This window comes from Hyperolius riggenbachi, chromosome 11, assembly GCF_040937935.1.
Source record: "Hyperolius riggenbachi isolate aHypRig1 chromosome 11, aHypRig1.pri, whole genome shotgun sequence".
NCBI classification, from domain to species: domain Eukaryota; kingdom Metazoa; phylum Chordata; class Amphibia; order Anura; family Hyperoliidae; genus Hyperolius; species Hyperolius riggenbachi.
In genome coordinates this window covers 189,817,364-189,832,590 of record NC_090656.1, presented here as the reverse complement: position 1 = coordinate 189,832,590, position 15,227 = coordinate 189,817,364, and the positions used below count along the sequence as shown (strand labels likewise).

The following is a 15,227-nucleotide window of genomic DNA, read 5'->3' as shown; positions in this document are numbered from 1 at the left end:
AAATCGCGGCAAAAGTCGCTCCGCGGCGCGATCGCGATCAAGTAAAAAACGAATCGCGGTAGTGGAAATGACCTACCGCGATTCCTATGTTAAAAAGCAAACCGTAGCGATTGTAAAATCGCTAGCGGTTTGCGGTTTTGCGATTCAGCTAGCGCAAACGCGCTAGTGGAAAAGGGCCCTAAAGGACTTACGAGCTGAAATAAAAAAAAAAAGTTAATTACCTTAGTGCACTATTAGAGCTCTGTGCCTCCCTTGTACTTTCCAGACCCTCTGTTATCTTAATCCTCTTATCATTACAGGCCCCGACCCAGCCCAGGGTCGCCTTATCTCTGGGCACTACAATTGCCGCTTTAAAATCCCTCTGCCTGCTTAGCTCAAAGCAACGTTGCTGCTTAGGATTGCAGCCCATCGTCACTCCGTACACTGAGTCATAAATCATGTGGGCGTCACCACATGACCGCCCACATGATTTATGACTCAGTGTACGGAGTGACGATGGGCTGCGATCCTACGCAGCAACGTCGCTTTGAGCTAACTCAGCTAAGCAGGCAGAGGGATTTTAAAGCAGCAATTGTAGTGCACAGAGATAAGGCGACCCTGGGCTGGGTCGGGGCCTGTAATGATAAGAGGATTTAGATAACAGAGGGTCTGGAAAGTACAAGGGAGGCACAGATCGTCTACACAGAGCTCTAATAGTGCACTAAAGGTGGCCATACACTGGTCGATGTGCCATTAGATCGACCAGCTGACAGATCCCTATCTGATCGAATCTGATCAGATAGGGATCGTATGGCTGCCTTTACTGCAAACAGATTGTGAATCGATTTCAGCCTGAAACCGATCACAATCTGTTCAGCTGCTCCTGCCGCCTGTCCCCCCCCCCCGTATACATTACCTGAGGCTGGCTCCCGGGCGTCTTCTCTGCACTGCACCGCACTGCTGTTCTTGCTCCATCCCGGCGCTTCCTGTGTTACTCCGTGACCAGGAAGTTCAAATAGAGCGCCCTCTATTTCAACTTCCTGGTCACCGGAGTGACACAGGAAGTATAAGCGTACACTGGGAGATGCGGAAATGCGGTGCAGCGAGGAGAAGAGGACCCCGGAGCCAGCTTCAGGTAATGTATACATGCTCGGATCGGGCCCGAATCGTACGCCGCAAGCGACGCGCTCCTACCGCCGGGCGATCGAGGGTAATTTCCCGCACGGCGCGATCGACGGTCCGATCCGATTTCGGGAGGGAATCGGATCGGCGGGTGCGTTTAGCGCAAGCGATTGGCAGCAGATCCGATCCCAGGATCGGATCTGCTGTCGAAACGGCCGTGAATCGAGCCAGTGTATGGCCTGCTTAAGGTAATTAACTTTTTTTTTTCATTTCAGCTCGTAAGTCCTTTAAGGGGCCAGAGACTTCTGGTACTTAAGTGTTTAATAAGTGCCCTTCAGCACCAAGCAACTCCTGTCAATGCAAGCATGTTTTCTGTGCTTCCAACGTGAATGTGCCCTTAATTTATACTGTATACATCTAAATGAAGGTTAGTTTCACACTGGGGTGTTGCACATCCTGGAAAAACAATATCGCAATACAGCAGAGAGGAAGTTACATCGTGTGTCCTGCATGTGATGCGATGCATACAGTGAAGCATGCACTACAAACAAGTCTGCTTACACCGTAACTACAACGGCTTGTAGCACGCAGCATGCCTCGTGTTATACTTATAACTAAATCCACTGTGCCACTCGTGCGGAGGAGTGACTGTATAATAACAATATAATCACATTTCTTATGCAATTATATTGTCTGCTGCAATGCAACGTGTCAGTGAGACAGAAACCACCCGCAATACAAATTAAAAAATACATTTAAAAAAACTGAACAAAAAACGAATAAGATAAATAAACAACCCAGTACAGCAACCAGAGCCCACCAACAGAAAGCTCTGTTGGTGGGCAGAAGAGAGGGGGGGGGGGGAGATTAATTTGTGTGCTTGTTTGTATGGCTCGCCATAAAAGCCATTAAAGCTGTAGAGCCCTAATTTGTAAAAAATAGCCTGATCACTACGTGGGGTAAAGCCTGTGGCCCTTAAGTGGTTAAGCCAGGTACACACATCCAATTTTGATTGGACAATGATTGAACAATTTTACCACTTCCATGTAGTATGAAAGCTTATCTACACAATCTAACAGATGGGAGGGAGAAGTTGCCCCAAAAATAGGTGGTAGTGGGTGACAGGTACAGTATATCTATATTATTTTGCTAACAATAATAAAAAACAATAAAAATGGCTTACCTTTAAAAGAAGGGGCCATTCCAATTTCAAACAAAAAGCTTAATCAGATAATATAAACAATGTTTATGATGAATATAACATATTTTGTTTGAAATTGGAATTGCCCCTTTTAGAGGTAAGCCATTTTTAGTCACATAATATAGATATACTGGTCATCCACTATCACCTATTTTTGGGGTGCCTTCTCCCTCCCAGTTGTTAGGTCACAGCCGCCCGCTGTTTTGGGAAGTTAGTCTAGTGTTCACTTCTGAACTATTGCTTTTTTCTGGAGAGCAATCCACATACTGGACGACATAAAGCACCTGAGTGAGGACGGGATTTCCTCACCCGCCTTCATGCTGTGGTTGCTAGTCATGCAACACACACTTGCGAGTAGTTCTGCGAGTAGTTCTGAGCCTGCGCAGTACAACCCGGAGGACGTCCGATGACGTCAGCGCGCCGGCGTGGAACGCACCATGGAGCGCAGAAGAGGCCCGACCTGGCTGCCGGGAGCCTGCGGAGCGGCGCCGAGGGCACCTCCTGCCTGCCACGGGCTGGAGGAAGCCCCAGGTAAGTGGAAATGGATTTTTATTTTTTTTAGCTAGTCCCTGAACCTTCCCTTTAAGCTCATAAAGAGTGTTGGGTCTCTCACCTTTCTCTTCACAATATCCCACAGATTCTCTATGGGGTTCAGGTCAGGAGAGTTGGCAGGCCAATTGAGCACAGTAATACCATGGTCAGTAAACCATTTACCAGTGGTTTTTGGCATTGTGAGCAGGTGCCAGGTTGTGCTGAAAAATGAAATCTTCATCTCCATAAAGCTTTTCAGCAGATGGAAGCATGAAGTGCTCCAAAATCTCCTGATAGCTAGCTGCATTGACCCTGCCCTTGATAAAACACAGTGGACCAACACCAGCAGCTGACATGGCACCCCAGACTATCACTGACTGTGGGTACTTGACACTGGACTTCAGGCATTTTGGCATTTCCCTCTCCCCAGTCTTCCTCCAGACTCTGGCCCTTGATTTCCGAATGACATGCAAAAGTTGCTTTCATCCGTAAAAAGTACTTTGGACCACTGAGCAACAGTCCAGTGCTGCTTCTCTGTAGCCCAGGTCAGGCGCTTCTGCTGCTGTTTCTGTTCAAAAGTGGCTTGACCTGGGGAATGCGGCACTTGTAGCCCATTTCCTGCACACGCCTGTACACGGTGGCTCTGGATGTTTCTACTCCAGACTCAGTCCACTGCTTCTGCAGGTCCCCCAAGGTCTGGAATCGGTCCTTCTCCACAATCTTCCTCAGGATCCGGTCACCTCTTCTCATTGTGCAGCGTTTTCTGCCACACTTTTCCCTTCCCACAGACTCCCACTGAGGTGCCTTAATACAGCACTCTGAGAACAGCCTATTCGTTCAGAAATTTCTTTCTGTGTCTTACCCTCTTGGTTGAGGGTGTCAATGATGGCCTTCTGGACAGCAGTCAGGTCGGCAGTCTTACCCATGATTGTGGTTTTGAGTAATGAACTAGGCTGGGAGTTTTTATAAGCCTCAGGCATCTTTTGCAGGTGTTTAGAGTTAATTAGTTGATTCAGATGATTAGGTTAATAGCTCGTTTAGAGAACCTTTTCATGATATGCTAATTTTTTTAGATAGGAATTTTGGGTTTTCATGAGCTGTATGCCAAAATCATCAATATTAAAGCAATAAAAGCCTTGAACTACTTCAGTTGTGTGTAATGAATCTAAAATATATGAAAGTCTAATGTTTATCAGTACATTACAGAAAATAATGAACGTTATCACAATATGCTAATTTTTTTGAGAAGGACCTGTAGTGTTTGATTGTGTCACACCCCTCTAGTGCTCCCTATTCTATTGAAGTACCCCCCCCCCCCCAAAAAAAAAAAATAAATCACTGCGTCTTATAGTCCAAATGCAGGGAGTTCCTGACTTGTGAATGCCTGCCAATACGAACCTCCAACCCGCCACAATGTCGGGGACTCCCTGTACTGTGCCCATGCAGAGGAGGACACAGGGGGACAAACTGAGGACACAAAGGGGCATAGAGGAGGACACAAGGGGGACAGAGGAGGATGCAGGGAGACAAGAGATACAAGGGGGGGCATGAGGTAAAAAGGGGGCATAATCCACAAGATGCCCTTCACCATGGATGCACCAGGTTTGGTATAATTTTGCCCCCTGGGTTTTGTCCTCTAACCCTAGGTGCGTCTTAATAGTCCAAAAAATACAGTAAATACTAAATAATAATAATAATAATAATAAGTAACTGCTGCTAGTATTAAAGTATGTCCAAAGTTAAAGTAGAAAATATAAATAAATCAGCGCAGGTCTCATCGGTCGTAGGATGATTCAACATACATCTGCTTCACTGTGTGATATCCCCAGGCCATAAACATGTGATCACCATATAAAGGAGATAAGGCTTACCAGCCAGAAACAGCCCACATTGTAAGGTTGTGTGTATAGCTTGTGTAACTCCAAAAGGCAGAGCAATCCTCCAAGCTGTGTACCAACCCTCCAATATGGAATCAGCAGACCGTGTCCCAGAGAATAAACACAAAAGGCATAAGGCAGCTCTAATTGTTCATTACCTCTTTTAATCCAAATGTTCTTCCTGAATTTAGTGGGCATGCTGGCTAGAAACTTCTCACCCTCTGCGGTCTCCACTTCATGAAGATTGTTTCCAGGACAACCTAAAACCTATCAATAAAAAGGGAGATCAGTAAGGGGTCAGTAAACATTGATAGTTATGCAGGCCATATACACATTGATTTTCCTGCTACATTCAATCACATCGAGAGGAGGAAATCTATAGCACATCATGCTATGGATTTCATGGATACATGATAGATGGAAAATATCGATCAGAGGTGGGGGAGGACTGGCATTAGATTGATGGCCCATAGCGTTGCACCGCAATGAACAGCACAACACTGCAGGTCTTCATGCTCTCTGTACACATTCAGAACAGAGAGGGGTGGATTGGTTTGCCACATTGGGGGCCAATCTTTACGTATATGGCCACCTTTACAGGAGAAAGCAGCTTTATCATTTGTCTGCTGTTATCAGTGGACAGTATGGGACATTCAGCTGACTAAAACTGAAGGTCCAGTATCCCTAGGAACAACTACAGGCTCGTACACACACTCCACTTAAGTCAGCTGAGGCACCCAGATAACTACCCCCCCAGCCGATAATCAGGTGTGTGTGTGCGCGCAATGGCTCGCAAACACCGACCTGCAAGAGATCTGCCCGGCAGATCAACTCATCCCCCACAATGGCTGATGCCATTGTCTAAGCCCCTCCCCCGCCCACCATGTGACATCACACGTGCTGCTCTGTTGTCCCTCCGCCTCCCTGCATAGCAACACAGCACGTTTTCAGTTATACAGCTGACTCGCTTCTGTATAGCCCGGGCCAACAATGTCTCCCAAGGCAATCCGGTCCTAATCTCCGACAGGCGACATCCATTAAGGTGCATCTTACCAGGGATATGTATGTGTCTCGAGCACATATCACACCACAGGCACAGCAGTGGTGTACAATACAGACTGTAGATTAGCTGATCCTCAGAGAATGCCCGTTCCCTTGTACACATCTTTGTCACTTCTGCTTCCTCCCTGTCAGCAAATATTTATTCTTCTATAACAAAAAAAATACAGCTCCCAAGGGTGCTCCCTGGCACCAATAGCACTTCTGCTCATTTATCAGAAACCTAGATGAGAGCTGTGGAGCCAAGTCTAATGTAAGGAGGAATGAATCAGTGTTTGGCTTGGTAAATCTTTTCAAGCACTTCCTCTAAATAAAACAGAACTGAAACCAAACAAAGAAAGCAGCCCATCGTATGACAGGGTACCGGTAATGTCTTATACAGGGGCTGGAGTCAGGACATCACACTAGCACAGTGTGCAGTCACTGACTCCTATATTAGAGCTAAGTATATAAGAGGCATACCAGCATCGCTAGTAGCCTACCTGCCTCAGGCCGGATGGGCACTAGATTTTAACGATTGCACCGCAGATGCTTCATATGACCATGCGCCATGGTGCGATGACAGGGTCATCGGCTTGGCCCTCCTAATCCCCCCGGCTAGAGACGTACTCCCTTTCGCTGGGATTTGTATTAGTCCACGAATACACTGCACTCACGTCGTGCCCACTGCCTGCTTCGCCCATACGGATCATGCGGTAATGCACTGTAGCCTTTGCAACGATTTGGATACTTCCGGCACACTGTGTGAACTGGGCAAGTCTCCATAGATTTTTATGGCCCTTGTGATCGGCTGCAGCGGGGAACATAACCGAGGTGCGGCACAGCAGGTCCAGTGTGCAAGGGGCCGCAATGTTGGTAGCTGTAGATACAGTGGGATGCGAAAGTTTGGGCAACTTTGTTAATCATCATGATTTTCCTGTATAAATCGTTGGTTGCTACGATAAAAAATGTCAGTTAAATATATCATATAGGAGTCGCACACAGTGATATTTGAGAAGTGAAATGAAGTTTATTAGATTTACAGAAAGTATGTCATAATTGTTTAAACAACATTAGGCCAGTGCAAAAATTTGGGCACCACAAAAAAGAAATGAAATCAATATTTAGTAAATCGTCCTTTTGCAGAAATTACAGCCTCTAAACGCTTCCTGTAGGCTCCAATGAGAGTCCGGATTCTGGTTGAAGGTATTCTGGACCATTCCTCTTTACAAAACCTCTCTAGTTCATTCAGGTTTGATGGCTTCCGAGCATGGACAGCTCTCTTTAACTCACACCACAGATTTTCAGTTATATTCAGGTCTGGGGACTGAGATGGCCATTCCAGAACGTTGTACTTGTTCCTCTGCATGAATGTCTTAGTGGATTTTGAGCAGTGTTTAGGGTTATTGTCTTACTGAAAGATCTAGTCCCAGCGCAGCTTCAGCTTAGTCACGGTTTCCTGGACATTGGTCTCCAGAATCTGCTGATACTGAGTGCAATCCATGCATCCCTTAAAGTGAACATCCAGACTAAAAATCGACTCAGCAGCACTGAAAAGGCCTGGTGTTTCTTTAACAGTTTCACAGCATCAGAACTTTGTTTCTCTTATACAAGCCTCATTTTTAGCTGCACAGAAGAAAACTGCCCGGGCATTTTTCCTCTGATGCTGTGCAAAGCATGATGGGATTTCTGATGTTGTTGTCCTCGTTCTGCTGTTTTGGTGCAATTTTTATTTTTTACATTTTGAATTTGACATTTGAAGCCTAGTGTGTGCAGCTGGGAGGGGTTATCAGGACAAAGGACACTTGGAACTGTGTCTTATGCTCCTTGTCACCTCCTTTCAACCAAAAAGATGGCTGCCCCCATGACAAAGATGGCAGCCCCCATGAATCACAAACATTTGCCTGTTCTTTTAAAACAGGGTGGGTAAAAAATGATATTGCCTATATATTCTATTTAACATAACTAATGTAACTTAATGACAGTATGTTTGTTTAGGCTGAAGTTCCCCTTTAACTTTGACAAGATTCCCAGTCCCTGCACTGGCCACACAGCCCCACAGCATGATGGAACCACCACCATATTTTACTGTAGGTAGCAGGTGTTTTACTTGGAATGCTGTGTTGTTTTTCCTCCATGCATAACGCTCCTTGTTATACCTAAATAACTCAATTTTAGTTTCATCAGTCCACAGCACCTTATTCCAAAATGAAGCTGGCTTGTCCAAATGTGCTTTATCATACCTCAAGTGCCTCTGTTTGTGCTGTGGGCGGAGAAAAGGCTTCCTCTGCATCACTCTCGCATACAGCATCTCCTTGTGTAAAGTGCGCTGAATAATTAAATGATGCACAGTGACTCCATCTGCAGCAAGGTGATGTTGTAAGTCTTTGCTGCTGGTCTGTTAGAAGCGATGAATGGTGAAAACAGTCAGTCAGCTGTCTATCCAAGATTTTTCTTGGTCTGCCACTTCGAGCCTTAAAGGGAACCAGAGACAAAGCATCCTCATGTATTTTACCATATATATCAGTGGGAACATTAGAGAAAACACCTACCCTGCTCTCTGTTTCATTATTTACTGTTCAGATTGCTTCTTATCAGCCCAGATAAAATCCCCGACTGAGCATTCAGTCTGGCTTTGTTCAGGAATCTTTATAGCCGAGTCTGTCTTCTGTGCTTTTTTTCAAGCCCAAGCCTGCCCCCTTGTGGCTCTGCTCAGGAATCATTATAGCCGAGTCATTATAGCAAAGCCAGACTGAATGCTCAGTCGGGGATTTTATCTGGGCTGATAAGAAGCAATCTGAACAGTAAATAATGAAACAGAGAGCAGGGTAGGTGTTTTCTCTAATGTTCCCACTGATATATATGGTAAAATACATGAGGATGCTTCGTCTCTGGTTCACTTTAACTTTAACTGAGCCTGTGGTCTTCCATTTCCTCAATATGTTCCTAACTGTGGAAACAGACAGCTGAAATCTCTGAGAAAACTTTCTGTGTCCTTCCCCCTAAACCATGATGGTGAACAATCATCGTCTTCAGGTCACTTGAGAGTTGTTTTGAGACCCCATGTTACTACTCTTCAAAAAATTAAAGGAGGAGGGGAACTTACAAATCACACCCCTTAAATACTCTTTCTTATAATTGGATTCACTTGTGTATGTAGGTCAGGGGTCACTGAGCTTACCAAGCCAATTAGAGTTCCAATAATTAGTTCTAAAGGTTTTGGAATCAATAAAATGACAAATTTATGCACCTGCCTAATTTTATTTAAACAATTATTGTGCACTTTCTGTAAATGCAATAAACTTCATTTCACTTCTCAAATATCACTGTGCGTCTCTCCTATATGATATATTCAACTGACATTTTTTTATCATAACACGCAACGATTTATGCAGAAAAATCATGATGATTAAAAAGGAGTCATCAGGCAATCTCATAAATTTAAAACACGCATGCTTGCGTGTAACTAACCTTTTTTGCGGCCGGATCGCGCCCTCCATTCTCCGTCCAAATGTAGCATTTTCCTTCTGTAGGCCCCGGTTGGGGACCCGACCTCGGGCTCCCCAGCGACCCGGAACTACTGTGGCAACGCAGGCGCAATATGCTGCTGGACGCTGGCGCAGTGACTTCTAAAGCGTGCAGCCGTATGTTCACGTACGGCTGCGCACGCGTACTGGAACTGCCGGAGGAGGGTTTGAGCTTGCTACGTCACTCGCAAGCCAAACCCTCCGCTTCTGCCGCTGCCCGTCAGGCACGCCCACTCCTCCCAGTCCACTCCGACAGCCGCCGCTTTGCGTTTATGCGTGCTCCCAGCATACAGGCAAGGCGGCAGCTGTCGGAGTGGGCTGGGAGGAGGAGTAGGCGTGCCTGACGAGCGGTGGCAGAAGCGGAGGGCTTGGCTTGCGAGTGACGTTCAAGCTCAAACCCTCCTCCGGCGCTCTACTACACGTGCGCAGCCGTACTGAACTGTACGGAAGCACGCAATGCAAAGTAACTTCCCCCTGCGTTCCAAGCACAGGAACAGGGAAGTTTCATATTACTCTTCATTATCTACTTCCGGGGCACGAAATACAAACGGCCCGAATTGCGGAGCCGGTGAAGCCCGGAGGGGGGGGGAAACATGCGACCCAACTGAGATTGGCCTACTGAACAGCGGCAGGTAGGCCATTTATAATGTAAAATCTTTGCCTGATAACTCCTTTAACAATGTTGCAAAAACTTTTGCATCCCACTGTAGATAACTGAACATGAGTTAGCAAAAGAAAACGAACTATACAAGGGAAAAAAAAAAAAAAAAAAAAAAGGATTACCGTATTTTTCCGGCTATAAGACGCACTTTTTCTCCCCCAAAATTGTGTGTGTGTGTGTGTGTGTGTGGGGGGGGGGGGGAGAAGAGTCAGTGCGTCTTATAGTCCGAATGTGCCACCAGCGCCTATGTTTTTCCTCTGTCCCCCTGTGTCTGACAGTGACCATCATCCCTGTGCGTGGTTTCCCACCCATGTGTGCAGTGTCCCACGTCCCCCTGTGTAAATTGCCCCGTTTCCCTTGTCCTTGCGTCTGATGTGCCTGCATCTGATGTCCCCATGTCCGGTGTGTCCCCGCATCTGAGTTCCCCCTGTGTCCGATGTCCCCAATCGGATGTCCCCTTGTCCGGTGTGTCCCCGTATCTGAGTTCCCCGTGTACGGTGTCCCCAATCTGATGTCCCCGTATCTGAGTTCCCCGTGTACGGTGTCCCCAATCTGGTCAGTAGCCGATTTCATTGGCTCCTGGCCGTGTCTATCAATGTAAGACATAAGTCATAGAGAAGGCAGAGTAGATGTCAGGAGGATCCCGGCGTGTGGCAGTGATAGCGGTTGCCACGAAAAGGCCACAGCGCTGCATGACATTGAACAGTTCAATCGATTTTCAGTAGATTCCATGCTGGAATCTATTAAAAATAGATGTTCTGGTGGTTCCATGTGCTGTGAACATGGAAACTATAGGGCACGTTCCTGATCCCCAGAAGGAATGCCTAGTATTAGAAGTCCTCTCCACCCATCTTCCTCCAAGAAGATAAAATAACACTATTCTGAATCAATTTGTTAGAGTATGGAAATGCATTCAAAGAGAGTTCTCTACTGATGGATATGAATATCACACACACCTTTGAGGAATAACCCTTCCTTACCTGAATTCACTACTGTCCCAGACCACAGTTTTTGGCAGTGTCATGGCATTGTCTTTTTAGGACACATCCTTGCACATGGCCAAATCCTCTCTTTTCATCTGCATACCTCATCATAAATGAACCAAGGCCGGAATCCCCTGAAAACTACAGAGCAATACGGTAGAGAAACAAAGCACACTAACCTTTACAATCTGCTGGTTCTCTGTAGGCCGCACATAATCAAGCAGGACCTCTTTCACCACATGTTTTCTCTTGGTTGCTTTTGACATTTTTTATATTTAGAAGCAAAGATAGCAATATGAAGATGCTCACAGTGTTTTCTTGGCATGTAAAAAAAAGAGGCAGTCTTCAAAACTCCAACAGGCTCAACCTAAAGCAAAAGAAGATTTATTACTCAGACAATCTGCACTCAACCAAGTTCACCAATTTGCATGTAGTATGCATGCAGACCCAGCTACAATTGTGTTTCAAGGGAACCGGAGATGGGGAATTAGCAATAAAATATACACACCTGGGGTTTCCTCCTGCCTCCTCTGGCCTGATCGCTCCCAAGGCATCCTCTTGCACAACTCCAGCCTACTCCCTCACATATCCCTGTTGACCCAGAGGAAGGCAAAAAACCCTTACAAGGCATGGTCCAATTAGCCCCAAAAAGGGAAAAAAATCCTTCCCGACTCCAGATGGCAATCCACTGGGCATTCGCTAGTAATTGTAGCCATGGATGTCTTTTAACGCAAGGAAAGCATCTAAGCTCCCTTTAAATGCAGATACAGAATTTGCAGATATAAATACTTCCCGTGGCAATGCATTCCACATCTTAATCACTCTTACTGTAAAGAACTAATTCCTAAATAAATGTCTAAAACGTTTTTCCTCCATGCGCAGAGCATGTCCTCTAGTCCTTTGTGAAAGCCTAGGGACAAAAAGCTCATCCGCCAAGCTTTTATATTGCCCTCAGATGTATTTATACGTTAATTAGATCATATGTAAACCGTGTGTACACACGCACTACCAGTATGCGCGTGTGTACGCACTGTCGGTGGACTGATAAGGCTGTCTCTGAACGGTCCGCTGAGCGGATCATTCAGAAACAGCCTTATCAGTCCGCCGACAGCGCGTACACACGCGCATACTGTTGGCTAAAGACCGCCCAGCGGGAGGGTCCAGCAGACCAGTCGTTGCATTCGGTAGTGACGTGTGTGTACGCACCTTTAGGTGTCTTTTCTCCAGACTAAATACACCCAGTTTATCTTACCTTTCTACAGCTGCTAGTGAGTGGCTATTACTACTGGTGGTATAGTGGCAGCTTCTAGTGACATAGCAACGGCTGCTAGTGAGTGGCTGGGACTGCTGCTGTATAGTGGTGGCTGTTAATCAAGGACTACTACTGCTGGCATGGTATTGGCTGTTGATAATCGGTGGTTCTTGCTGCTGCTGCCAGAGTGGTGGTAACTCCTGCTGCTGCCAGACAGCTGGAAACTGCTGCTGCTACCGGCAGAGTGGTGCTAACTGCTGCTGCTACCGGCAGAGTGGTGCTAACTGCTGCTGCTACCGGCAGAGTGGTGCTAACTGCTGCTGCTACCGGCAGAGTGGTGCTAACTGCTGCTGCTACCGGCAGAGTGGTGCTAACTGCTGCTGCTGCCGGCAGAGTGGTGCTAACTGCTGCTGCCGCCGCCAGAGTGGTGCTAACTGCTGCTGCCGCCGCCAGAGTGGTGCTAACTGCTGCTGCCGCCGCCAGAGTGGTGCTAACTGCTGCTGCCGCCGCCGCCAGAGTGGTGCTAACTGCTGCTGCCGCCGCCGCCAGAGTGGTGCTAACTGCTGCTGCCGCCGCCAGAGTGGTGCTAACTGCTGCTGCCGCCGCCAGAGTGGTGCTAACTGCTGCTGCCGCCGCCAGAGTGGTGCTAACTGCTGCTGCCGCCGCCAGAGTGGTGCTAACTGCTGCTGCCGCCGCCAGAGTGGTGGTAGCTCCTGCCGCCGCCAGAGTGGTGGTAGCTCCTGCCGCCGCCAGAGTGGTGGTAGCTCCTGCCGCCGGCAAAGTGGTGGTAGCTCCTGCCGCCGGCAGAGTGGTGGTAGCTCCTGCCGCCGGCAGAGTGGTGGTAGCTCCTGCCGCCGGCAGAGTGGTGGTAGCTCCTGCCGCCGGCAGAGTGGTGGTAGCTCCTGCCGCCGGCAGAGTGGTGGTAGCTCCTGCCGCCGGCAGAGTGGTGGTAGCTCCTGCCGCCGGCAGAGTGGTGGTAGCTCCTGCCGCCGGCAGAGTGGTGGTAGCTCCTGCCGCCGGCAGAGTGGTGGTAGCTCCTGCCGCCGGCAGAGTGGTGGTAGCTCCTGCCGCCGGCAGAGTGGTGGTAGCTCCTGCTGCTGGCAGAGTGGTGGTAGCTCCTGCCGCTGCTGGCAGAGGGGTGGTAACTGCTGCCGCTGCTGGCAGAGGGGTGGTAACTGCTGCCGCTGCTGGCAGAGTGGTGGTAACTGGACAGATCCAAAATTATTGTCTAAACAGAGTTTAGGTGGACCCAATATTTTCTCAAATTTTTGTTTCATATTTCCTTATAAGAATATGATACAAGTATGAAAGACATTAGAATTTGCTTGAGGTGTAGTTTTCAGGCACACTTTGCTGAACCCAGATTCTGCAGGATGACTCAGTGACTTAGTGATTCCCCACAAAGCTTGGCTGACCTATATTCATACACAGAATAGGGACACCAAGAGCCCGATATAGTGTAGTATGTACTTGTAATTTAATGAGAATGCTAGAGTAATAAGGTTATACTCACAAAGCAGGGTTGCTTGCAAACAACAAATGTATAAGCAGGTGGGGAGATTAGACCTGTTCCCACTCAGGATTAAGTCGTCGCTCTCCATAGATAAGGAAAAAAAGGGGTGACACACCTCCAGCAAAGGTGGACTAATATAGCGTAAGCTGAGTACAGAGGCGCCAACAGGGTAAAAGTAACTAAAATGTTAAAAACATGGGAGATGGCAGTGGTGGACTTACCTCCTCTAAGTAGACACAAATATTGCCAATGTATTAATCAAAGATGTCCGTTTATGTACATACTCCAGAGGGAAATGCAATGCGTTTTGTGGCCCCGCTTCTTCAGGCAATAGAGAAGGAGTACAAGCTGTGGGTAAGAGACAATTGGCTATGTAAGACTCGCATGTAGATCATAACAAGAGAAATCATCATTGGTGTCAATAACCAAGGTGCTAGGTACTTATAAATTGAAAAATCATTTTGACCCTTAGTGGGGTGGGGGGAGATAAGGGGGGAGGGGAAGGGAATTAAGGGAAGAAGAGGGGGGGGGGGGGGAGGAAAAAGAGGGGGCAGCTAGAGGAATTGAGGCAAAGAAACTGCAATCATTCAATAATAGAAAGCGGCATGGGAAAAGCAGGAGTATATGGTAAACAAAAAAATACACCTGGTTTACCAGTTTTATTTTTTTGTATTCACCATATACTCCTGCTTTTCCCATGCCACTCTATTGATTTAATCTAATGATCGCACTTTCTTTGCCTCAATCCCTCTACCTGCCCCCTTTTATTCCTTCCCCTAAATCCCCCCTCCCCCTTATGTTGACACCCCTCCCCCATCAGTAAATGTTAAAATTATTTTCCAATGTATACGTACCTAGCACCTTCGTTATTGACAGCAACGATGATTACTATCTCTTGTTATGGTCTAGATGCGAGTCTTACAAAGCCAACTGTCCCTTACCCACAGTTTGTACTCCTTATCCATTGCCTGAAGAAGCGGGGCCACACCCACGAAACATGTTGCATTTCCCTTTGTAGTATGTAAATAAACGTATATCTTTGATTAATACATTGCCAATATTTGTGTCTGCTTGGTGGAGGCAAGTCCACCACTGCTTCCTCAAATTTTAAACATTTTAGATACTTTTATCCTGTTGGCACCTCTGTATCCCGCTTACACTATATTCATGCACAATACATGACTTCCCTGTTATCCATACACTTTGAGACCCAATTAAACTCAAAACTGAATAAGGCAAACTCTAATAGCAAACAGGACGCTGTGTGAATATAAATAGACTAGTACTAGTGCTGGTTAAGGTGCATAAACACCTGTAATTGATGTTACCCATCAGGGATTGGTATCTGATTCGCTTAGGCGGTATTGCTGGGCCCGCCAGTACAGATGTTTGTTAGTTGTGTAGCTAATGATGTGTACTGTAGCTATGCTGGGGGAGGGATGACAGAGCGTCATGCAAGTGATGTCATGTGGCGGGTGGCGGAGTGTAATTCACAGGTAGTAGATGGTGAGCAATTAGACACAGGTAGTAGGTGGTGCCTTTT

The 15,227-nt window shown here is 46.9% G+C and overlaps 1 protein-coding gene across 3 annotated transcripts in view; it reads right to left on the bottom strand.

Annotated features, from left to right (window-relative positions):
* EIF1AD (eukaryotic translation initiation factor 1A domain containing) overlaps nucleotides 1-15,227 on the bottom strand; it is a 30,608-nt gene that overhangs the window by 13,805 nt on the left and 1,576 nt on the right. For 2 of the 3 annotated variants that reach the window (XM_068260257.1, XM_068260255.1), the window contains exons 2-3: nucleotides 11,099-11,286; nucleotides 4,869-4,977 (exon numbers count right to left, since the gene is read on the bottom strand). In XM_068260257.1, coding sequence (XP_068116358.1) covers nucleotides 4,869-4,977; nucleotides 11,099-11,185 — 196 coding nt within the window. In that variant the 5' untranslated portion in view covers nucleotides 11,186-11,286. Of the gene's footprint in view, nucleotides 1-4,868; nucleotides 4,978-11,098; nucleotides 11,287-13,905; nucleotides 14,033-15,227 lie in introns of all 3 variants that reach the window. The other variant, XM_068260256.1, reaches the window with a different exon arrangement.